The sequence below is a fragment of the Sparus aurata genome, chromosome 18, assembly GCF_900880675.1.
Source record: "Sparus aurata chromosome 18, fSpaAur1.1, whole genome shotgun sequence".
Lineage (NCBI taxonomy): Eukaryota > Metazoa > Chordata > Actinopteri > Spariformes > Sparidae > Sparus > Sparus aurata.
Window position 1 is genome coordinate 16,723,133 of NC_044204.1, and position 21,076 is coordinate 16,744,208.

At 42.1% G+C, this 21,076-nt stretch overlaps 1 protein-coding gene and 2 long non-coding RNA genes across 3 annotated transcripts; all 3 read left to right on the forward strand.

Moving 5' to 3' along the window:
* Positions 1-494: 494 nt before the first annotated feature.
* On the forward strand, positions 495-8,231 carry sting1 (stimulator of interferon response cGAMP interactor 1). The gene is made up of 7 exons (XM_030395670.1): positions 495-603; positions 1,278-1,504; positions 2,460-2,652; positions 4,195-4,303; positions 4,495-4,739; positions 6,913-7,099; positions 7,522-8,231. Exons 2-7 carry the CDS (start codon positions 1,278-1,280, stop codon positions 7,788-7,790), a joined length of 1,230 nt encoding a protein of 409 aa, XP_030251530.1. The 5' UTR covers positions 495-603; the 3' UTR covers positions 7,791-8,231.
* Positions 8,232-13,554: 5,323 nt separating this feature from the next.
* Positions 13,555-15,679, forward strand: LOC115568802 (uncharacterized). The gene is made up of 3 exons (XR_003981440.1): positions 13,555-13,990; positions 14,398-14,499; positions 14,693-15,679. It is a non-coding gene; the product is annotated as an uncharacterized LOC115568802 (long non-coding RNA).
* A 12-nt stretch (positions 15,680-15,691) lies between these two features.
* Positions 15,692-20,353, forward strand: LOC115568806 (uncharacterized). The gene is made up of 5 exons (XR_003981441.1): positions 15,692-16,152; positions 16,341-16,519; positions 16,826-17,131; positions 18,515-18,679; positions 18,767-20,353. It is a non-coding gene; the product is annotated as an uncharacterized LOC115568806 (long non-coding RNA).
* Positions 20,354-21,076: the final 723 nt, after the last annotated feature.

Sequence of the window (21,076 nt, forward strand, 5' to 3'; positions counted from 1 at the left end):
ATTCAATCACAACAGCTCTGGTTTGATTCTACCCTCGTCCGTTCATATGTGCCCACTTCTGTCAATAAATAAATAAGAAAATAAGAAAACAATGTAAATCATGCTGGGCCAGCACTTTTTCTACGATCTTTTATGCTGTTTTTTTTACTCGTATTTATCACCCATCTGTGTATTGCAGTTTTCACTTTGATATCCAAAAGACTTGATGGATGGAGCACAACATGACCATTGCAACATATCTGCCTCTGTTTTACAGTGATGACTGGTGAAAGATTAACTGGAAGCCAACCCAACCCACAGTTACAAAGTACAAAATCTCTCATCATCTTTAAAGTTAGATAGAGATGGTAACAACTTCCTATTACACAATCCTTGTTTCTCTCTGCCAACTCCTCTCCACTCTCTTTGTTCCTTGCCCTGCCCTCACTTCTGGTTTTACTGGAATACAGGCCTCAGCAAATATCACCGTAAACGAAACTGAAAGTGTGGGATGTGACCTAAGGGGTGGAGAGAGAGAGAGAGAGAGAGAGAAAGAGAGGAGAGGCATAAGGAAGACAGAGGACAAAGGAAATCACTCGTTTGGATCTCAGAAAGTGTGCCAAGGTAGGTCCCTATTCATTTTTTTCCCTCGTGTCTGGTGTTAACATGCTCTGGGTACATTAGATTTGAGATTTCCCCTTCCATTCATACTGGAGCAGTGACAGAGATCAGATTGTTTGTAATGAAAAAGAAAATTCTTTAAACCCTACGTCTTCATATTAATCTGTTGTATATGAGTCAAATATAGTCTAGTGGCTTGTATGTGCCACTTCATTTGTGACCTCATCATGGCTCGGTTGGAGAAATGTCTTAAAAAAAAGTAGAAGTTTGTGTTTGATACACTTATTCTGATACAGTCATCTAAAGTGTAAAATACAGTGAGGCCAACGTGATTACCATCTTCCTAAATAATATGCTCGGAAATGGAGAGGGAGAGCATCAGACACACTGACCACACCCTGTCACTGATGCTAGAGCACCTTTGTTGTGATATGAATATATGCTGTTACAACTTCCATTAGAGAAAAACTGTCAAATTCAGAATAACTTCCAAGGCTCAGTAGGCCGTCCTCCTCCCTTGATGATGGTGATATGTTTTGAGGTTGTAGCTAAAGGTTTTTTAATGTTAGGGGAGAACCTTGACTGACCAAAATTAAATTCACAGGAAACACAGCCATATTTCTCACTCACAGATCAATGCATGTGGTTTTATAAAAAGCCTGGCTGTTCCCTGACAGATGCAGTCCCTCCAAGATCAGGATGCTCTCATCCCTCGGCCCCGCGGGGCTTTGCCTAAGGTGTGTGCCGCGGCGCTGGCTGCCATAACAATAGCTGGCATCGAGTTTCTGTCTCCTGAAAGGTTATTTGGCTGGGTTGCCATGGTGGTACTCATCCTGACCCTTGGCCCTCTGCTGCACGGGCTCTGTCTGCTAGCAGAGGAGATGCTACACCACTCAAAGACGAGGTGAGAGAAAAGGGGTGGCCTTGCATGTAACAACCATGTGGAGTGTGCCTATATGACATAGTCGTAAATGCACTGACAGAGTGCTCGAAGTGAAGGTAGACAAAGCATATTAATCAGGTAACTTTATTTGTAATCACATTTGTTTTTACACACGTTAAATTATATAGTTATACACTTTCAACTTAAACTTAATCTATATTTTTGTTACCCATTTTCATTTATTCTATTTAAAGGTGCAATCTGTAAGAATTCTTGTTCGTTGAAAAAATGTACACAAATGATCGACAACATTTGAAGAAGTTGTAAGGTTATGTCAAAGACCTCTATTGTATGATGCTGCAGAGATGTCTACTGACTAACTGAGCCAACTAGCGAACACCAGCCATTGTTAGCAGTTAGCAGTTACTCTGGTGATATGCTGCCCCCCATTTGTTCGGAGTATGAGTTTAACAGGTGGCCAGTTCTTATAAATTGCACCTTTAAATTGCTTTAACTGTGTATTTATAGCAAGTTCACTCCCACATGCACTTTATTTGACTTCCCGAAAGAATACATTTCAAAGTGTAATGTGTGAAAGTATATATTTTATATTTGTTAATGCCTGTTGGATTTGAGTTGCACTAAAGTATGACTCAATAATGGTATCAGCAAGTCTTTTTTTCTTTAGCTTTAATTAAAGCTGCTCTAATAATATTCTTGTTTTAACGATGGATCAGATGAAGTAAGAGCTAACAAAAATGTTTCATAGTGACGAACTCACAGGGAATTATAATGTGACTGTAGTTCCTTTAAACTCTGTTTGAGTGTTTAGCATCTTTCTGCTAGTTTTTTGTGTTTTTGTGTTTACAGTAATAACTTCAAACTGTCCAAATGAATTAAACTAGTACAACAGTGACATGTTACAGACGTGGTAACAGGGACAGATGTACCGTCTTCCCTTCTCTGTCTTCACCAGGTATCAAGGCAGAGGGCTGCTGAGCCACATGCTGCCAGCCTGTGGTCTGTGGGGAAAGACCCTGCTGGCTGCATTGCTGGGAGGCCTCCTGCTCTACCTGGCCGGACATCCTCTGCCACGCGAAGGCCAGTGCTGGAAGCTCCTCTTCCTGGCCTCAGTTCTTTACGCTCTATTCAAAAGCCTGGGAGTCCTGGTGAGGTCCAGACACCAGACACACAAACTTCTTTGTGTCTTTTTGTTTATCTACGTTCTCTGTCTTTCTTTTCCACTGCAGCACAAACACAGAGCAAGGGCCCTCAGAACAGAGTCAGATGTGTTCCCTCTTAAGGGACCAGCTTCAGTGTTGTCATACATCATTTTTTGACTGTCATGGAAAACACACATACATTGACAACGCAATGAGCGTGCTCTTGGAAAGTGGTAGCTCTTAATATTATACATTATATAATATATATTATATTAAGAAATAGTACAAGTAATTTTGTGCTAAACAGGCTAAATTCGCATGAAGACAAATTCCAATGTAACCCAGCCTTTATTCCTGGTAAGTATCTGAAAAAATGTAGCTTGAGGAGTGCACTAAGGAGTGGCTTAGTTGCATTGTGAGTAATGTGGGCACCAGGATTTGAAAAAGAAGAAGAATGTATGGAATAAAAACGTGATATCTTTGGATCTGGTCGATTTTGATTTTGTCAACTGCCCATAATGAGTTGACCAGTGTTATAGGAGAGAAATGTAGACCAGTGGGCAGCTTTTCATACCATGCTGCCTACATTACCCACAATGCAGCTTTGAAACAAAGACAGCACTGGAGGCAATTTATCAGATTACATGCAGCTTCTTCTGGAGCCACAAAAGGGTTTTATACTACTTATTTCCCATATGCATTAGCACGCCCCAAGACCTGTAAACACACTTTAACGTGTAAAACTGGTGGAGTCACCAAGTCAGTGCATCACTGTTTATTTAATGCTGCTATGTTTAATGCTGATTCCATTATGTTCTTTTCAAAACCAGGTCTATACAAGCAAGTTGAGGTTAATATCTTTAACTTTCAACCTTTAAGTACACTACAGATCAACTAAACTAATTGAACTAAGTGAATTTAATACTTTACAACAACACCTTGAAAGTCAAGCTGGGATGCAGCTCCTGAGCAAAGGGAATCACTCTCTTTCTCTTGACCCTCTTGATAATTTAGATAATTAGTTTTATAAGAAAGGTCATCATCCGAGAGCTTACTATATTTTTACAGCTCAGTGCACCATGGCAGAAGTGAAAAATAGCTCTATTTTAGCAGAAGTGCACTACACTGGAGACGGAGCAGTTCCTATGTAAGAAACACTTCCTAAAGCATCACTTGATTGTAATTGTTATGGCATTTCTGGAGTAAAAATAGGCTCAAAATATGTCTCCATCAGCACAATGACCATGGTGCTCACACTTTACTTGAAGAGTCACTTTATGATTCTGAACAAAGCTCACTGTTCCCTCAGTCTCCTTATAGAAACTGGCAGCATTATGGATTCAAACCCAGCTCAAGCTTGGGTGTAGCTGTCACTACCCCCTGCTTTTGCACTGACTTATATCTAAAAATACATTCGTCCTACATAGGAAAGGGCAGCTCGGGTGCAGGGATGCCCTTTTCTTTCGCCTGGCACCTTCTGAATGCGGCTGCTGAGCAGAGGTGAGGTGTTTTGACATCCCTCCGGCTGTTTCTGTGGTTTGTGTGTAGGGTCCATCAGAGGTGGAGGTGTCAGACATGTGCGAGGGGAGGAAGATGAACGTGGCTCACGGCCTGGCCTGGTCCTTCTACCTGGGCTACCTGCGACTGGTGCTGCCGCGTCAGTAACATCAAAACACACACACACACACACACACACACACACGCACACACACACGCACACACACACACACACACACACACACACACACACTTTTGCCCTCCTTACACTCTATATTAAACACAGATAATTCAAATGAGTGTGTGGGTGGTTGTGTTTGTGTGTGTGTGTGTGTGTGTGTGCCATTTCAGGTTTGGAGGACTCCATAGCAGCATTTCGTTCTACCCATCAGGCCAGCAGCCCCTTCTGGGGTCGTGGCTCCAGGAAGCTTATCATCCTCGTACCTCTCAACGCCAACATTTCCCACAAGCTGGAGGAACAGGACGACAACATCCATTTCTATGACAATCTCCCCAACACTGAGATTGATAGGGCAGGAGTTCGAGGACGGGTCTACAAGCACAGCGTCTACAGAGTGCTGGACGAGCATGGGAAGGTAAGAGGGAATGTAAAACAACCTACTTACCTTTGTTATTTCAAGTTATATACTTTAAATTGGATTGCCAAGGGATGAAGTTACCCATCACATTTTAAACAGATAATCAGTCGCAGATTATATTCAGAAATGTTCTCTTTGGTGCAAAGCAAAAACATAATATAAGGTAATCAGAGAACCTGCAGTTTTAATGCCATGGAGCTACTTGTGCTGTAATTCAACTCAGTGTCGGTCTGCTCATTGCCCGTGCGAGTTGAAAGAGTTAGTGTGCTGACATTTTCTCTTTTGATCAGATTTGTAAAGACTCCACGGCAAAAATGTGACAGAGTGAGAGAGTCACAGTAAAGTGACAGACTCAAGGGGCTGTTTCGGCACGTATATTTTGAATTGTTCAAGATCGCAGTGTGCTCTATATTCAATATGTTTGATGTGGCAAATCTAACAATGATTGTACTCAGAATCACCTCTATAGTTAAGTCGAGAGAGGAAGTTTGTGCTGCATGAAAGCAGTTTGAGTTCCATGTGAGGACAGAAATAGCACACAGTTATTTCAAAGTGAATACCAGTCTGATGTTAGGGCTGTGCTTTACAGCTGCAGTCATTTCATGGAAACCACAGAAGGTGAGGATGAATATCAGACCTGTCTTTAAATACAGTTCTGAGTTAGTTGTACTTCTTCTTTAACTTTTAACTTTTACTTTACTTTTAAAAGTGGTGAACTGAACAGGCCTCGTGGATGATAGGGTTAAACGTCTTCAAGAAACTAAAAAAGTCCAGCTGACGTAGCACTTAGTACTACCATGACCTGGATGACTGCGAACCTTCATCAACATATTACCTCATTAATATTGTAAAAATAAAAAGAAAGAACTTTAATTTCTTTTCCAAAACTACATTGTGCCCCTTTAACATACAAAACATGTGATGATCTTATTTTCTATTGTAGGGGCTGTTTCTCTAATCTGACATCCTTCATCACTCAAATGAATTGTATATATGCTATAAAAAGCAAGAAAATACAATAGCGCCAAATGTCCATCATTGTATCCCAGAGTCTGAGGTGATATCTTTAAATGACATGTCTTATTCGACAACCCAAAGATTATCAGACAGCAGGAGAAAGATCATCATGATCATTATCAAGTCACAGTGGTCTTTATCTTGGTGAAGCTGCTATTGGAGAATGAACATGGTCGTCTATATGACATTAAAAAGTTGCATACATCGGTGATAATTCAGTGATATTTGTATAAATATATTTGACATTGAAAGCAGCTATTCTATAATGAGCATACTTGTACTTAAGATACTTTAAAGCAGCTACAAGGTACTTTCATTTTGTGTTGATTCGGACGGCCCCTGTTGACAAAAGCAATAAGAGCACCAACTTATGTCGTAAAAGGTCTTATTCTGGCTGGCAAGAGAATTTGTTTTGAAAGCGATGCGATAGCAGTGAGGTATCTATTAGTGACTTTCTAAGATCAGCAACAGTAATATAATGATGATGAACAAAGTCAAGTTTAAATTTTTGTTCCGTACCAACAGATTAAAGAGCAGCTTTTTTCCTCAGGATTTGAGACTCCTCGATCCATCTTCAACACATTTTATGACTTATCCAACCCGGAGTCTGAATCTGCAGAATAACTCTAAAAAACATTGAAAAAAAGACAGCCTTCTCGGTGATGTTTTTTTTTGCTTGTTTAGGTCCTACAGAGACATCAGTAACAATTCACAACCAGTTACAAGTTCCTTGAAGTTCATTTTAAGCGAGACTATGTATCTGCTGAAAGAAGAAGTAACACATCTTCCTCCCTACAAATGAAAGAATTCATAAGCAATAAAATATTAGTATTTGTTTCCAATCTTAACATTTTACCCTTTAAGATGTGCTTGTGTTTTAAATATATTTTGAGACTTGTGATGCCTTATACTCAGAGTATAGTTCATCACTTCCAACATGCTGCCTCCCCTCCACAGCATAGCATGAGCACTGCCTCCTGGTCAAACCTGAGAATTCACCAGAATGTAGTAAAGCACAGTAACAGCAGCATCTACCTGTAAAACACAGAGATCAAACATGTCTGGTGCCAGTCTTCCACAAGCTTTTAAAGGATTATTAGTCCATGTAATGTACCTCTCTTGGTGTCTCTCTTGCGTGTGTGTGTGTTAACAGGGCCACGAGTGTGTGGTGGAGTATGCCACGCCTCTGCTGACGCTGTACAGCATGTCCCAGGAGAGCAGCGCTGGTTTCGGAGAGCCTGAGCGCAGACAGCAGGTCCTGCTCTTCTTCAGGACCCTGCAGGACATCCTGGAGCATTCACTGGAGTGTCGCAACCGTTACAAACTCATCCTGCTCAATGGTAGGAAGACAGCCAAGTGTGTGTGTGTGTGTGTGTGTGTGTGTAAACTTGATACAAACCTTGCAGCATGAGACAGGGTGCTTTTAGGAGGATTTTGGCTTTTAGCTTATCTGCTTCCCCTTGAGGATTGACAATTGGGATTTGTGTGTTTTTAAAAAAGGTTTCACTGATGCTCTGCGGCCTCGTGCTGCACAGCCTGTAAATGAAATGAAGGATAAAGGTCAGAGTGTCAGAGTTGGGATTTTTTTTAGCTTTGGTCTAGAGCCCTCATGTGAACTTTGTGTTTTTGTATTGGCAGCAAGGAAGCCACTTTGAAAGCATAAAAATCTTAAGTATTTGATTGTTAATGTTTGCATTAAAAAACTTTTGAAAATGATTTGACGTTCCAACGAAACATAGATCCTGTTTTGTTCTTCTGCTAGACGAGCATGAGAACAACCCTCACTTCCTGTCCGAGGCCATCCTCAGACACCTGGAGCAGCAAGAAAAGGAGGAGTATTGCCTCACCCCACCTCCCCACCAGGAGATGGTGCACCCCTTGTCGAGTACATCAGGTGCCCCGCCAAGTGCTCCGCCTGGCAACGCTGACTGGCACCACCCTGAACCAATGACCAGGGAGCCCACACTCATGTTCAGCCTAGACAGACCTCAGCCTCTGAAGGAACCTGTTGAAAACACCGAGCTTTTCTAGGCTGGTTGTGTGTTGTTCGACCTTTTCTACAATTAACGGTTTGATGAGTAACAGAGAACCTGAGGAGCTGCCTTACCAGTGACAACAACTTCAGTCGTTGACACATTGCAATACGACATGTATATTTATTGTGATGGCATGAGTGCAGTGGAAGCAGATTGTAAAGTCAGCTGGCTTTGATGCTCAGGAAGTGTTGCAACTGGAAATTGTCATTCAGATAACAGGACACGATCTTCTGCCAACGTCCAGTTAATATCTAATTATATTAGTCCAAAGTTTTACTCCTGATGTCAGCTTCTTTCAGTAGTCTCAGCCTTGTATGCAGGGCAGTTGCTAGGAATTCTGGGCCCCCTGAAAGAATATCGGTGTGGGCCCCTCTACCCCATTCATTGCCACCTTCAATTTTCTTGTTTTTCAGTATTCTTGACGGTGCCTGGTGTAATACACCTAATTTGTTTCCTTTTTTTACGATTAACAACTTAACAAGTCAGAGTATTATTATGTAAATTGTGTATAATTAGTTGTCTTATTCTCATTTCACTGATTTGCAACACGTTATTACACCTCTGATTGCAAATACATGTTCAATTAACCACTCAACAAATAGGTAGTGGGTCACTAATAAACCAAAACAGCCAACCAGTGTCTACATCACTCACTCACCATCAAAGGTATCATTGGACTGCTGGGCTGAACAACTGCTGTGGGGTCAAACTCAGATGAAGCAGCCACTGCTGATTCTAGTGCAGCAGAGCATAAAGGTTTATTGTTCCATTATATATATTGTAAACATTATATGTCATGTTTCATGGGGAAACTGATGCAGAACTAACCTATTCTTGGACAAAATCTAAATGGGCATCTTAGTACCATAGCTCGCTCTAGGTGGACAGCTTCACTTTCCCAGGCAAAAATTATTCTTAAACCATTCAAAAGTCGGTGTAGACTGTCCACAACTCTAAATAGTCTTTTTTACTTTGTTGTTGTCAGCTATTATGGTGTCTTTTATTTTATACTGCTATGAAAACAAACAAATCTTTGAACATTTAACTTTTTTGTATTTAGGCTATTCAAATGTCCCAGCACATTTTACAAGACCACATTGAACACATCATGATAACGTAACTGACCTTCGTCAGATGCTCATAATTACTGAATAGAACTTGAATGCGTCATAATACAATTCAATGCAGCCTCTGAATGGGCGCATACTGGAGCACTGTCCGACAGTGATATGTGTGAAACACACAGTCACTGTAGTAGCCCCTAAATTAGTCACGCTCAGTTATAGCTACTCTAGGAACCGTTGCTCTACAATGAACTGGCGACTTGTCCAGAGTGTAGCGCGGCCAGATGACAGCTAACGTAGGCTCCAGCCTGCGCCCCGTCAAAGGTAATGTTACAGACATTAAATTAATGAACAAGTAGGCTAATTGTTTCAGCCGCCCTCGGTAGTTTTACTCTCACCATTCTTAGAAAATAAGTTTTTGATGTCCTGGGCCCCTGCTCTGTTGCTCCTACTACTGGCCTACTTCTCAACTCTCTTCTGGTGTCCAGACTTGTGCTTTTTGGTGGGCATCCTAACCCTGCTGGAGTTCGCTCGCGCTCACCTAATTCCGATGAGGAAGAACCCTGGGAAGAACGAACCGCGGTGTGGACCAAACCATTTTTTAAGAAGGGACCAAGGGGGTTATTGAAATAATTAAAATTAGAATATTATATGACTTGTGGCTTTGTTTTAATTCGGAATTATTCGTATGAATATATATATATATATATATATTAGTTCAGTGTATGCATAAATATTTTGTCATAGAGGCTACTGTGGGCTGTGTGTGGGCCCTTAGAATAGTCATCACCTTTCCCCCCTATACGACGGCGCTGCTTGTATGACAACTGTTTACAAGCTCCCCCTGCTGGTTATAATGTGCATAAGATTCAGACTTTCACGATGTCTTGTGTTCTCACCACCATGTATCTGGTTCAGTCAGATTGAAGATATAACCAATAAAGACTAAACAGGAAGCTTGACAGCAGACGTTTGTGTTTGTGACTTGATTTAGACATCTTCTTATGGTGCTTCTTTCTTTCTGTCTTTCTTTTTCATTTTGCTTTTTTGTTTTGTTTTTCTATGGGTTGACTATAAGAGAAGACAGACTACGACATACTGTTTACCATTTATTTAGAATTGTATCATTAAGTAAAAGCTCGATCGATTAAAGGACTTTCTCTGTTTGAAAAATCGCAGGCAGCAAGCTGTTAACTGCAACCAATCACCCAGAAAAAGATATACAATTTCAATGGACAGTGTATTATATATTTTTAGTTACAGAAGATGTATAATTTCTCATTGGTTAAGCAAATAGATAAAGTGAATAACTTCCATTGGACAAACAGGTGAAAAAAGGTGGGATGAGCTGGTCCTAGCTCCTTGGCAACACGAAACCTGATCCCCTGGAGACAGCGCCCTGTTGGAGAAAAAAATGTCCCTGTCCTGTCTTTCTGCACATCTGCACTCTGTGAGGACAGCTGAGTTACTTGTGTTAAGACGTATTTGAAGCTGTTGTTCAAATATTCAAAGTTTATCACATTTGTGAACTGAAGTGTCTGACTTATCATCAGTTCATTAACATTTAGGAGTAGGACTCTTTCCCCTCACTTGTGATTATCATAACACTTAAATGTATTTATTGTTCAAAGTGAAAACAGACTAGTGGTTTGCATGACTTCGTCCAGGATGCCACAGTCTCCAGTATAGAATAGAATAGAATAGAATAGAATAGTCTTTATTGTCATTGTACAGGAGAGTACAATGAAATTGAGGGTGCTCCCGCAGCAACAAATAGAACAAATAGTAATATAAATATAATAAATTATATATATATAGCCCTTTAAGGTGCTAAAGGGAGGTAGGAGGAGGTAGATTGGGTTTGTTCTTGTCGGGGGGGGGGGGGGTCTGTGAGTGTATCCGTTCGTATTTGTAGTTCGTATGGCCCAGGGGAAGAAGCTATCTGTCAGCCTGCTGGTGTGGGACTTTGTTGACCTGTAGCGTCTCCCCGAGGGCAACAGATCAAACAGGGGGTAGGCAGGGTGTGAGGGGTCTCCTGTGATGGCCTTGGTTCTCCTGAGACAGCAGGATGTGGCGATGTGTTCCAGGCTGGTCAGAGGGCAGCCGATGATCTTTTGGGCAGTGTTTATGACCCTCTGCACCGCCTTCCTGTCCTCGGCTGTTGAGCCTGCGTACCACACACCCAGACAGTACGTCAGTACGCTCTCCACAGAGGAGTGATAGAAGGCCAGCAGCAGCTTTGGGTCCAGTTTGTTTTTCCTGAGGACATGCAGGAAGTAGTCGCTGCTGAGCCTTCTTAACCAGGACCCTGATGTTGTAGGTCCAGGTGTGGTCTGCGGAGATGTGTGTGCCCAGAAACCTGAAGGTGGTGACAGTCTCCACCTGTTCTCCATTTATGAGGAGGGGGGTGTGGTCATGTCTGTTCTTCCTGAAGTCCATGATGAGTTCTTTTGTCTTTTGGATTCAGGGTCAGGTTGTTGTCTGAGCACCAGTTCCTCCACCTCGGCCCTGTACGCTGTCTCGTCCTCGCCTCGGATGAGTCCAACCACTGTGGTGTCATCCGCATATTTAATAATTTGTGAATGCAGTGGAGTGGTGGGGGCCGAGTCTCACAGACTGTGGGCGACTTGGCAGGAAGTTTCTAATAGAGATGATGAGGGGAGCCGGGTCTTGGTGAGCCGTTCCTTTCAAAGAGCCGTTCAAAAAACTGGCTCATTTGACTGATTTTTAAATTTATTAAGTTTTAAGAAGCCAACCTGGTGGTAACTCATTTTATCTAGTGACGTTTTTCTGTTTTGTTTTTTTTTTTGGGGGGGGTGGGGGGGTTTGCGCAAAGGCAGCGTGCACAACTCAGGTGGCGTCATGCTACGTTTGCATATCTAATAGGCACCGTGCTGGGCTGCGCTCCTCCCAATGTAACTTCTCTGTCCCACTCAGGAGAGGAGCAAAGGAGGAGCACACAGTGATATTAAAAAAATAAAATAAAAAAAAACGGTTCCCAGCTGCGACTCGGATCCTATCGTTCATGTTAACGAGCCGTTCAATAGAATCGGTTCGTTCGTGAACGTCACAACACTAGTTTCTAATCCAATTGCAGGTGGGGAGGGGGATCTGTAGTTCCAGCAGTTTGGTGATGAGAATGTCTGGAATTATGGTGTTAAATGCTGAGCTGTAGTCCACGAAGAACATCCTCACATAGCTCTTCTTGTTCTCCAGGTGGCTCAGCGCTGTATGGAGTGTGAGGGCGATGGCGTCCTCTGTAGAACGGTTTGCCCTGTAGGCAAACTGGTGGGAGTCGAGGGAGGGAGGGAGACAGTCTCTGATGTGCTGGGAAACTGATCGCTCCAAGCACAGACGTCAGAGCGATAGGTCTGTAATCATTCAGGCTGTCTATGGCAGGTTTTTTGGGGATGGGGACGATGATAGAGGCCTTCAGACATGTGGGGACGGTGGCATGTGTCAGGGAGAGGTTGAAGATTTTGGTGAGGATCCCTGCCAGTTGGTCTGCACATGCTTTAATCACCGCCCCTGGGAAACCGTCAGGACCAGCAGCTTTTCTCGGGTTCACTGCTCTTAAGTTTTTTCTCACCTCGTGCTCCTGGAGAGAGAGAGGTGGGGTGCTGGAACCAGGGGGAGGCAGTGACTGCAGGTGTGTGATGGTGGTCTCAAACCGGGCAAAGAAGCTGTTTAGCTCCTCTGCCAGTGTGTTGCTGCTGTTGGAGGATGTGGGAGGGGGGTTGCCTTTGTAGATGGTTAGGGCCTGGATGCCCCTCCACATCTGACGCGGGTTATTGTCCGTCAGGTATCCTTCCATTTTGTTCTTGTAGGAGACCTTTGCCTGTTTAATGCCCCTCCTCAGGTCAGCTCTAGCAGTGCTGTAGAGAGGTCTGTCTCCCGTCCTGAAGGCCGAGTTATGAGCTCTGATCAGGGTCTGGACTTCTTTTGTCATCCAGGGCTTTCTGTTTGGAAAGATCCGGATGCGTCTATCCTCGGTGACGTTATCTACACAGCACCTGATGTAGAAGAGGACAGACTTGGTGTGTGTGTCCAGGTCCTGATCTTCGTAAATGCTCCAGTCTGTGCAGGCTTGTGCTCCAGTATGTGCTGTGGTGTGCTCTCTCCACTCAGCTCTCGTCCCAGCTCTGGCAGTCCGGAGCCCTCCGGAACAGATACGCAGGACTTCTATTTCTGGCAGATGCCGGAGCACGACGCAGCAATTCAGCTGAATTTAGCACTGAGCAGACTGGAAGTCAAGCGCCGAAATAACAAACAATATCAGGTTACTTTTCAAAATAAAACACTCTGTGTTGACACCAGCACACAAATCTCAAAAATGAGAGAAACACAAGCTCTTCTGCTAATCCTTTGGTCAGCTTTTATTGTTGTTTTTCCTGTAGCACTTTGAGATTTGTTTAAATGTAAAGTGCATTACAAATTAAATTTATTATTATTATTATTATTGTTATTATTACTATTATCATTATTACTATTATTATTATTATCATATATAATAGGGCTAGGTTAAGGATAATGTTATAGCTTGAATAAAATGAACTGAACGTGAACTTGTTCAAATGAAATGAAATGAAACTATTTCATATGAAGTTTGGACTTACACAACATAAAGTATTCCTTTTGTAATTTGGTGATCTATTCTATATTATATTGATTTGTTTTTCTCTTTCTCAACAGGTTCCTTAATCCCTGTCACTTCCAACTACTGATATGCAGCATCTTATAACAAAAAAGGCACTTTTAAGAGCCACGTTTGTCTTGTATCTTGTCAGTCTCTCTACTTTCATATTATTCTCTCTCTTACTATCTTACACACACACACACACACTCTCTCTCTCTCTCCCCCTCTCCCTCTCCCTAACCCTCCCTCCCTGTGCAATGTCTGATCCTGAACCGGCTCCTGAAGGAGATGAGTGACCTTGTTATCAGCCTGACTATCAGGCTCACCTCCAAAACCTCCAACAGCTCATTAGCATGCACCAGGAGGCAGAACCATCCACCAGACAGCCTTCCACCAGCCATTCATCAAACAGCAAGCAAGGTGTTAGGTGGATTAAGAGGGACAGCCTTCGAAACATAATTTATGGCAGGCCCAGATCATCCCGAAAACAAGCAGGTCAGATTTGTTTTACATTCATGTTAATTAAAATGTAGACTTTATCTCCAGATCTAGTTCATCTTGGAATGGTATACAACATGATCACAAGTCTTGGGTCTAAATTAGAACATATGTGAGGTTATTTTTACATACCTGTGCCTAGCATCAAGGAAACTGAGATGCTAAAAGTTTGTGTCATTAAGTGTAAAAAGCAACAGCCGGGGGCGCACAGGTGGCCAATGGTTAGAGCGCATGCCATAAAATGCAGCCGACCCCAGATCGATTCTGGCCGAAGGGTCCTTTGCTGCATGTCACCTCCCCCTCTCTCTCCCATGTTTCCTCTCTGTCTACTGCTAATAAAGGTGTCTATGCCACAAAAAATCTTTGGAAAAAAAAAAAAAGCAACAGCTGTTTTGCTACAGCAGGTCCCAGTCACAGCCAGAGTCGGAAGACTGATGTCTCTCTCCAAGTCATGGCTCCGGGAACCAGTGGGGAAGTGACCAGCAACTTTCTTTCAGTTACTGCTGGTATGTTCTTTATTTTGTCTGCACTGGTGCAAAACAGTATGTTAACTGATTACGACAGGAATGTACATTTCATATTTTTGTGTTTGAGCAATAGATAACAGCTATTACACATTTCAAAATGACCATTATTCGATTCCATTATCTTTTGTTGTAATTAGACGATGGGTTTCAATATTGTGCATTGTCTTAACAGAGTCTTTCCTTCAAGAGCTTGAGCGCTCAATGGGTAGGTACCTGTATGTGGATGAAACACCACCTCAAGCCTCAACCGACTGGTCAACTCGAAAGAGTCTGATCTCAGGGTGGTGGGAGAAAGAGAAACCTAGGCTGGTCAACACCATGGTGGGCAAACAACATGTGGCAACTCGAGTCTGCCAACAATGTCAAGACCATCCAGCAGTTATCCGCTGTTGTGACTGCTGACCACACCCATTCAAGTTTTCCACAACAGGTATTCGATGACACATGGTTTCTTTCAACCATTGCCTCAGACAACCTGTGTTATGGAGAGGGTTCTTACCCAGTGTGGTAAGTTGTAGTTTTTGAGAGTCCCCTTCTCAGACTATTTTTTTCCAGTTATCACCTGGAAAACTAAATACTGATTTCTGATCAGCCGATGAAGCCATGAAGTCCATCTGGTTTCAAAATAGCTGCCAGTAAATACATATGTTATGCTTTATTTCTCACACGTTTTTTTTTTCTAGGAGCATCTTATACCTTTCTAGATGGCAGTGAAAATATGCAGTTGTCCACATGGATCATCCAGTGTCATCGCAGGGAAAGTCTATAGTTGTGGTGACAATGAATGATAAGAAGAACTTCAGGGGTGGGGATGGGGTCAGTTCATTCTGTAGAAGTGGCTGCAGAATGTCACCCACAGCTATTTCCTGTTCACACCCCATATCAACTCTCCCTCTCACTTTCTGTCACTCCTCACTGCCCTAACTGAAAGAAAAGGGTAAGCCAAGCTTGTATAGGTTAGATAGTATTTTGCCACACCCAGAAGAGCCTAATTCTTTGTGGCATTAATTCAGCACGGTCCTGGAAGCATTCCTTAGACAAGAGCTTTGGGTCATATTAACATGACGGCATCATGCAGATGCAGATAGTTTGTAAGAGTGATGTTTGTTGCAAAATGGATTTTTAACGCCTGCAACATCAATAAGGGTTACTGGTGTTAGCACCTGTTCCTATTCCCTGGGATTTTATAGCTTTGTATTCTCTTCTTAGCTTATTTTATAATTCAAATGATAATTAAAATATCAATTTAATGTTAATTCTGATTGTATTTTTGTAAGTCGCTTTAGGACAAAAACGTCTGCTAAATACCATAAACATAAGCACATGCCAGCTCGGCTGTGCATTAACTTTTCGCCCTGTCATCCATTATTCCTTACATATATATTTCTTTCTTTTTCCAGGGCGATATGATCTCAAATTGTCTGAGATTCGATGCAAAGCATGTGAGGCCTCATGGAGTCCTGGACTGGATGACATAATCTCCAACGACTACTGGCCTGCCACTTCTCACTTTTCAACAGTATATGCTTTGGACATCCTTTATTCTTTTGAAGAGGTGAAGATGGCAGCACCAGGGATGTCAAGCCAAGCATTTTAAGAATGCTGGAAAGACGGACTGTCCGTTTTGGCCGTGTAAGTACTTGTGGAAATAATCACAGAAGAGTAACTCAAGAGATAATACTGTGAGGGCATGCTAATGATATGAACATGACACATGAACATTAACACTATATTACACTACATTAACATTTATACACCTGTGACCCTTTGTCACAGTTCTTTAATTTCTTGTTCTCTTTTATTGTTCTCTTTTGAAACAGACTGGAAACATCACAGCAGACAGCTTCCGGACAAGCTTTTTGGAGTGGGAGGCTGTCCAATTTGAAGTGGAGAAATTGTGCAGGGAGGACCACTTCGACTGCCCAGCGTGCAGCCCAGACATGCTTGCTGTCTCAGTTGATGGGAACCGCAAGCACTATAGGTTCAAGAGTGCAGCAAGGTAATAACTATATCTTGTGTTTGCATTGACAGCTCATCATTTTGAAAGTAACTGCTGTGAATTTGAAAATCATATGAATATTGAAAGTCTATGTATGTCTTTTATTTAGATCTTAGGAACAAGCCATCTTTGATGGCGTCTTCATCGCTAAAGATGATGAGTTTGCAAGATTCATGGACTATGTCCATTCCTCAACCAATCATGCAAACTTGCACAACTTCACTATATTTACCTATAAAACAAAGAGGACATTGTTTGAACAAGTTTGTACTGTTAACCATCTTCAATGTTTTCGGTCTCTGGAAGAGGTGTCTGTGGAGGGCAGTGGTCAGCGGCGCGTGAAACATCTAACAAGTCATCAAGAAAAACAGACAAGGAGGGCCTGGAACTCGCTGTGTGTCATCATGGGGTTCTCCTTCGTGCCCTCAATATGTTCAGGGGGGAAATTTTTGTCTACCCCCTGTACCTCCAAAAGCAAAAAAGCCAGTGAAATTTTTTGCTATGGATGTGACATGCTAGTACTAGCCTTATCTCCTGAGAGTGACCGAGAAATGCCTTGAGCTTCAGGATCTCCTCACCATGAGGCCATTTCTTGCCCGCTGACATTGGAAGGTAAAGACACCAGTTCTCCCTTCTCCAACATGCATACCAATATTGTAAAATAAAGTGGCATGTGGGGAATGAGGGGTTTTGTTCAGGAATGAGGGGATGATGGGGCGTGAGATTGATTGCAGAGTCAGAGCAGCGGGTGCGGTGTTGCATGCGCTTCACCGCATGGTTGTGACGAAAAGAGAAAAGAGATCTATGATCTCGATCTCGATCTACCGGTCAATCTTCGTTCCTACCCTCACCTATGGTCACGAGTGATCGATCACGACTGAAAGAACGAGATCGCAGGTACAAGCGGCCGAAATGTATTTTCTCTGCAGGGTGGCTGGGGTCTCCCTCAGAATTAAAGTGAGAAGCTCAGCCATCCGGGAGGGACTCGGAGTAGAGCCGCTGCTCCTCTGCGTGGAAAGGGGCCAGTTGAGGTGGTTCGGGCATCTGATAAGGATGCCACCAGGGCGCCTTCCTACGGAGGTGTTCCTGGCACGTCCGACTGGGAGGAGACCTAGGGGTAGAACCAGGACCAGGTGGAGGGATTATATCTCTTCTCTGGCCTGGGAGCGCCTAGGGATTCCCCAGTCAGAGTTAGCTGACGTGGAAAGGAAAGGGAAGTCTGGGGCTCGCTGCTGAAGCTGCTGCCCCCGCGACCCGACTACAGATAAGCAGTTGACAATGGATGGATGGATGGATATCACAAAAATATAGGGAAGACTAGCCCAGATAATCTTCAATACAGCGGAATATACGGATGGTTCCATATGTAGTGTCAATTGTATTTTGTGTCTTGATATAAAATATTAAATGTTATTTACACATACATATTTCATACCACATATATTGATAGTCCACATATATACGAATATACTGTATATTTAATCAGTGTTGTATGTGGTTTTCTAATAGTGAAGGCACTTTACATTCCTTATCAAGAATATTCAACGTTGTAGGCATTTCCCTCATTGTCATTTGATATTTGTGTTTAAAGGCCACAATAACCCTGCAAAGCTAGTTGCATAACTAACAAAGAGCACATACTCTGATTGCTGATGGCTTGTGGAAAAGATTATCCCCATGGGGACAATAAACAACCTAACTAACCTAATCATACTCAACCTTAGCTACAAGTGTAGCCTCTCAGTTACAGAGAAATATGAAAAGATTGTTGAGGCTCACTTGCCCATACAGCAGAAATAATATTTTTTCATGGAATCAAAAAGCATATTTCTTATCTCTTCATTTCTTCTTCTCAGCAACTTCTGCTGACTATGTGAAATAGTCACATAGTGGCACAAAATCTGTCATGCCTCGATTCTAACCCCAGAAAATCTTTAAATACTAATCTTAAATACAACTGACTTGTGTTTCATCTATGTATTGCATACTCTGTAGATCTAAGGAAAAAGAGGAAGGCCTTTGACATGGTGATGGCAGTAAGGAGACTTGAGGAGGAGAGGAGGATTCTTATTGCAGAGATGAACAAGCATTGGAAGTCTCTTTGCAACCGTGCAGACACCTTGAAACTGATGTCATCCCAGCTCTCTAATATGACATCAGGTATGTATTTAAGTTATACTTGGCATACATTACAATATATCTTAAAGTTTCTAATTAATAAAGGCTCACTGTGATTTTATGTGTAAGGTAAGACATGGGGCCTGCTTCAAGATGGGATCCAAGGTCTACAGAGCTTGACATTGAATAACTTGCAAGAAAGCAACAGCATGACAAAGCATGCAAAGAACTGTTATGTTCAAGTTCTGACTGAAACAGAAATCAACTTTGACAGTGATTCTGAGGACCACACCTGTAGTGACTCTGAGCAAGACTAGACAGCATTGTCATGGCCAGAGTCCTTTTTTATGCTGTTGTGTGCTGGGGAGGCAGCATTAGGCCTTATTTTCATGCTGTGCCCTGAAGATCTTGCCAGTTTGTAAATCTTATGTAATTAATGAATACCTCCACATCTTTACTGCTGATAGACCGTTTTCCTGTGATGGTCACAAAGTCATGTTGCAAGTAAATGTACTTGTCTCAGTGAGCTGAAGTCAATACCCGGAAAAGAGGAAGAGTACACCCTGCTCACACAGCTAAGTGTTAAAAGTATTCACACTCATGCTCATCTACTGTCACATAACTGATCAATCATGCTTGGTCTGTGGAATAACACCTATAAGAACAAGGTAAGATAATGGCAAAGCGAGGGATCAACCAGATACTACTGTAGAATCCCCATGAGCCCACAGTGAACATGTCTTCTAGCTTTACATCCATAATGTGTATTTGGGAAGATGGATGAGTAAATATGTTGGCTTTTTTCAAACATCTAAGACTGGTAGATCCTTTTAATACTTAATATAATACTTAATATTTATTTAAACAAAGCAATAATTCTAATACAATTGTATATATAATGTATTGTATTCAAGCTATTATTAACCATTCCCACTGGAGAACGGAGGAGCTGCTGTCCGGAAGTATTTTCCTCACATGTCTTTTAACGATATCCTCCACATACCTCAACACAAAAAACCCTAAAGTGTCCTTGATTATTAAACAATGCGATGGGTTGATGTTCTTGCCATTAGTTTTAATTATTTCTCCTTCGATTATGAGAAATCAGACTCAATCGGAGTCCTGACCTCAACCTGATGGAACACCTTTGGGATGAATAAGAGCGGAGACTGAGAGCCAGGTCTTCCCCTCCAACATCAGCGTGTGACCTCACAAATGTGCTCCTAGAAGAATGGTCAAAAATTCCCATAAACACTCCTAAAGTTTTCACTTTGAACAAAATGACTGCAGTTTGGCAAACACCATATAAAATCAACCAAATAAACTAAATAAAATTAGCAAATGTATAGGGCAAAGCTGGTTCGAATGTTAGCTTCAGCTGTCATACGACCAAACCTGAGCCAGAAGACTACTTGTAGGCTGGCGTGTACTACATGTTCTCATGTGGTCTCAGTTCGGTTCACTTCAAGTGGGGTCTGAGTATGCTTGGAGTGTTCCTTATGCACAAAATGTCTGAGTTAGTGCTCTTAGTTCACTTTGAGGGCTGAAAGGGACCAAGTGTAAAAACACTAAGATTGTGTGTGTAGCTATGGTATATAATAAGTATATTAATATTAATATTATACTACCCATTTAAATGTATGGATAAGGGTATGGATGAATAAATGAATTAATGAATAGCTCAATAATAACAATAAAAAAACCTCTGTTGTGGCATTCCATTTGCATTGTTGTTCTTGGCTAGTATTTACTGTATGTAACACTTGTGAGAGGGTTGAGATTGTAAAAAGGTTGATAACCTCCTGCCTCAGTGTCATTGTACTGTCACATGTGGAATGACAGATGAGCCAGACAAGAGTCAAGAGATTATCAGACAGCCTAATGAAAAATATGGTTCTACATCTTACCCCATTCATCCATCTGGTGATGATTTGGTCATATGGAAAGACTGTCTGTCGCACTCATTTTTTGCAACCTTAAATGACAAAAACAAAAAACAGTTTGTCGAACAACAGATCAACAAGTAGCAGATGTTAGGTGATCCTGTGGGTATTCCAAAGAGTGGTGGGGCAGAGTCATGCTGGGAAGCAGAGGCGCAGTCAGTGAGAGCAATACAACAAGAGAGCTAGGGAGCAGCTGGCTACTGGCTAACAAAGGGGAAAGAGGTAAGAAGAAGCTGGCAGAGAAATTGGATGGGACAGTGTACACTGTTGTTTCTGTGAATGACACTACTCACACAAACAAGATCAAAAGTCACTCAGGCAACATCAAGACTTAAACAGTCACATAAACAGTTTCCTATGAGTAGCCTCATGCAGTCTTGTGTACTTTTGTAACCCCTTTAATGTAACAATGCCCTTATGCCATAAAGTGGGGGGGGTGCTGATCTTGGAAATCAAAACTGAGATGGAGTGGTACTGCTATTGACAGCTAAAACAG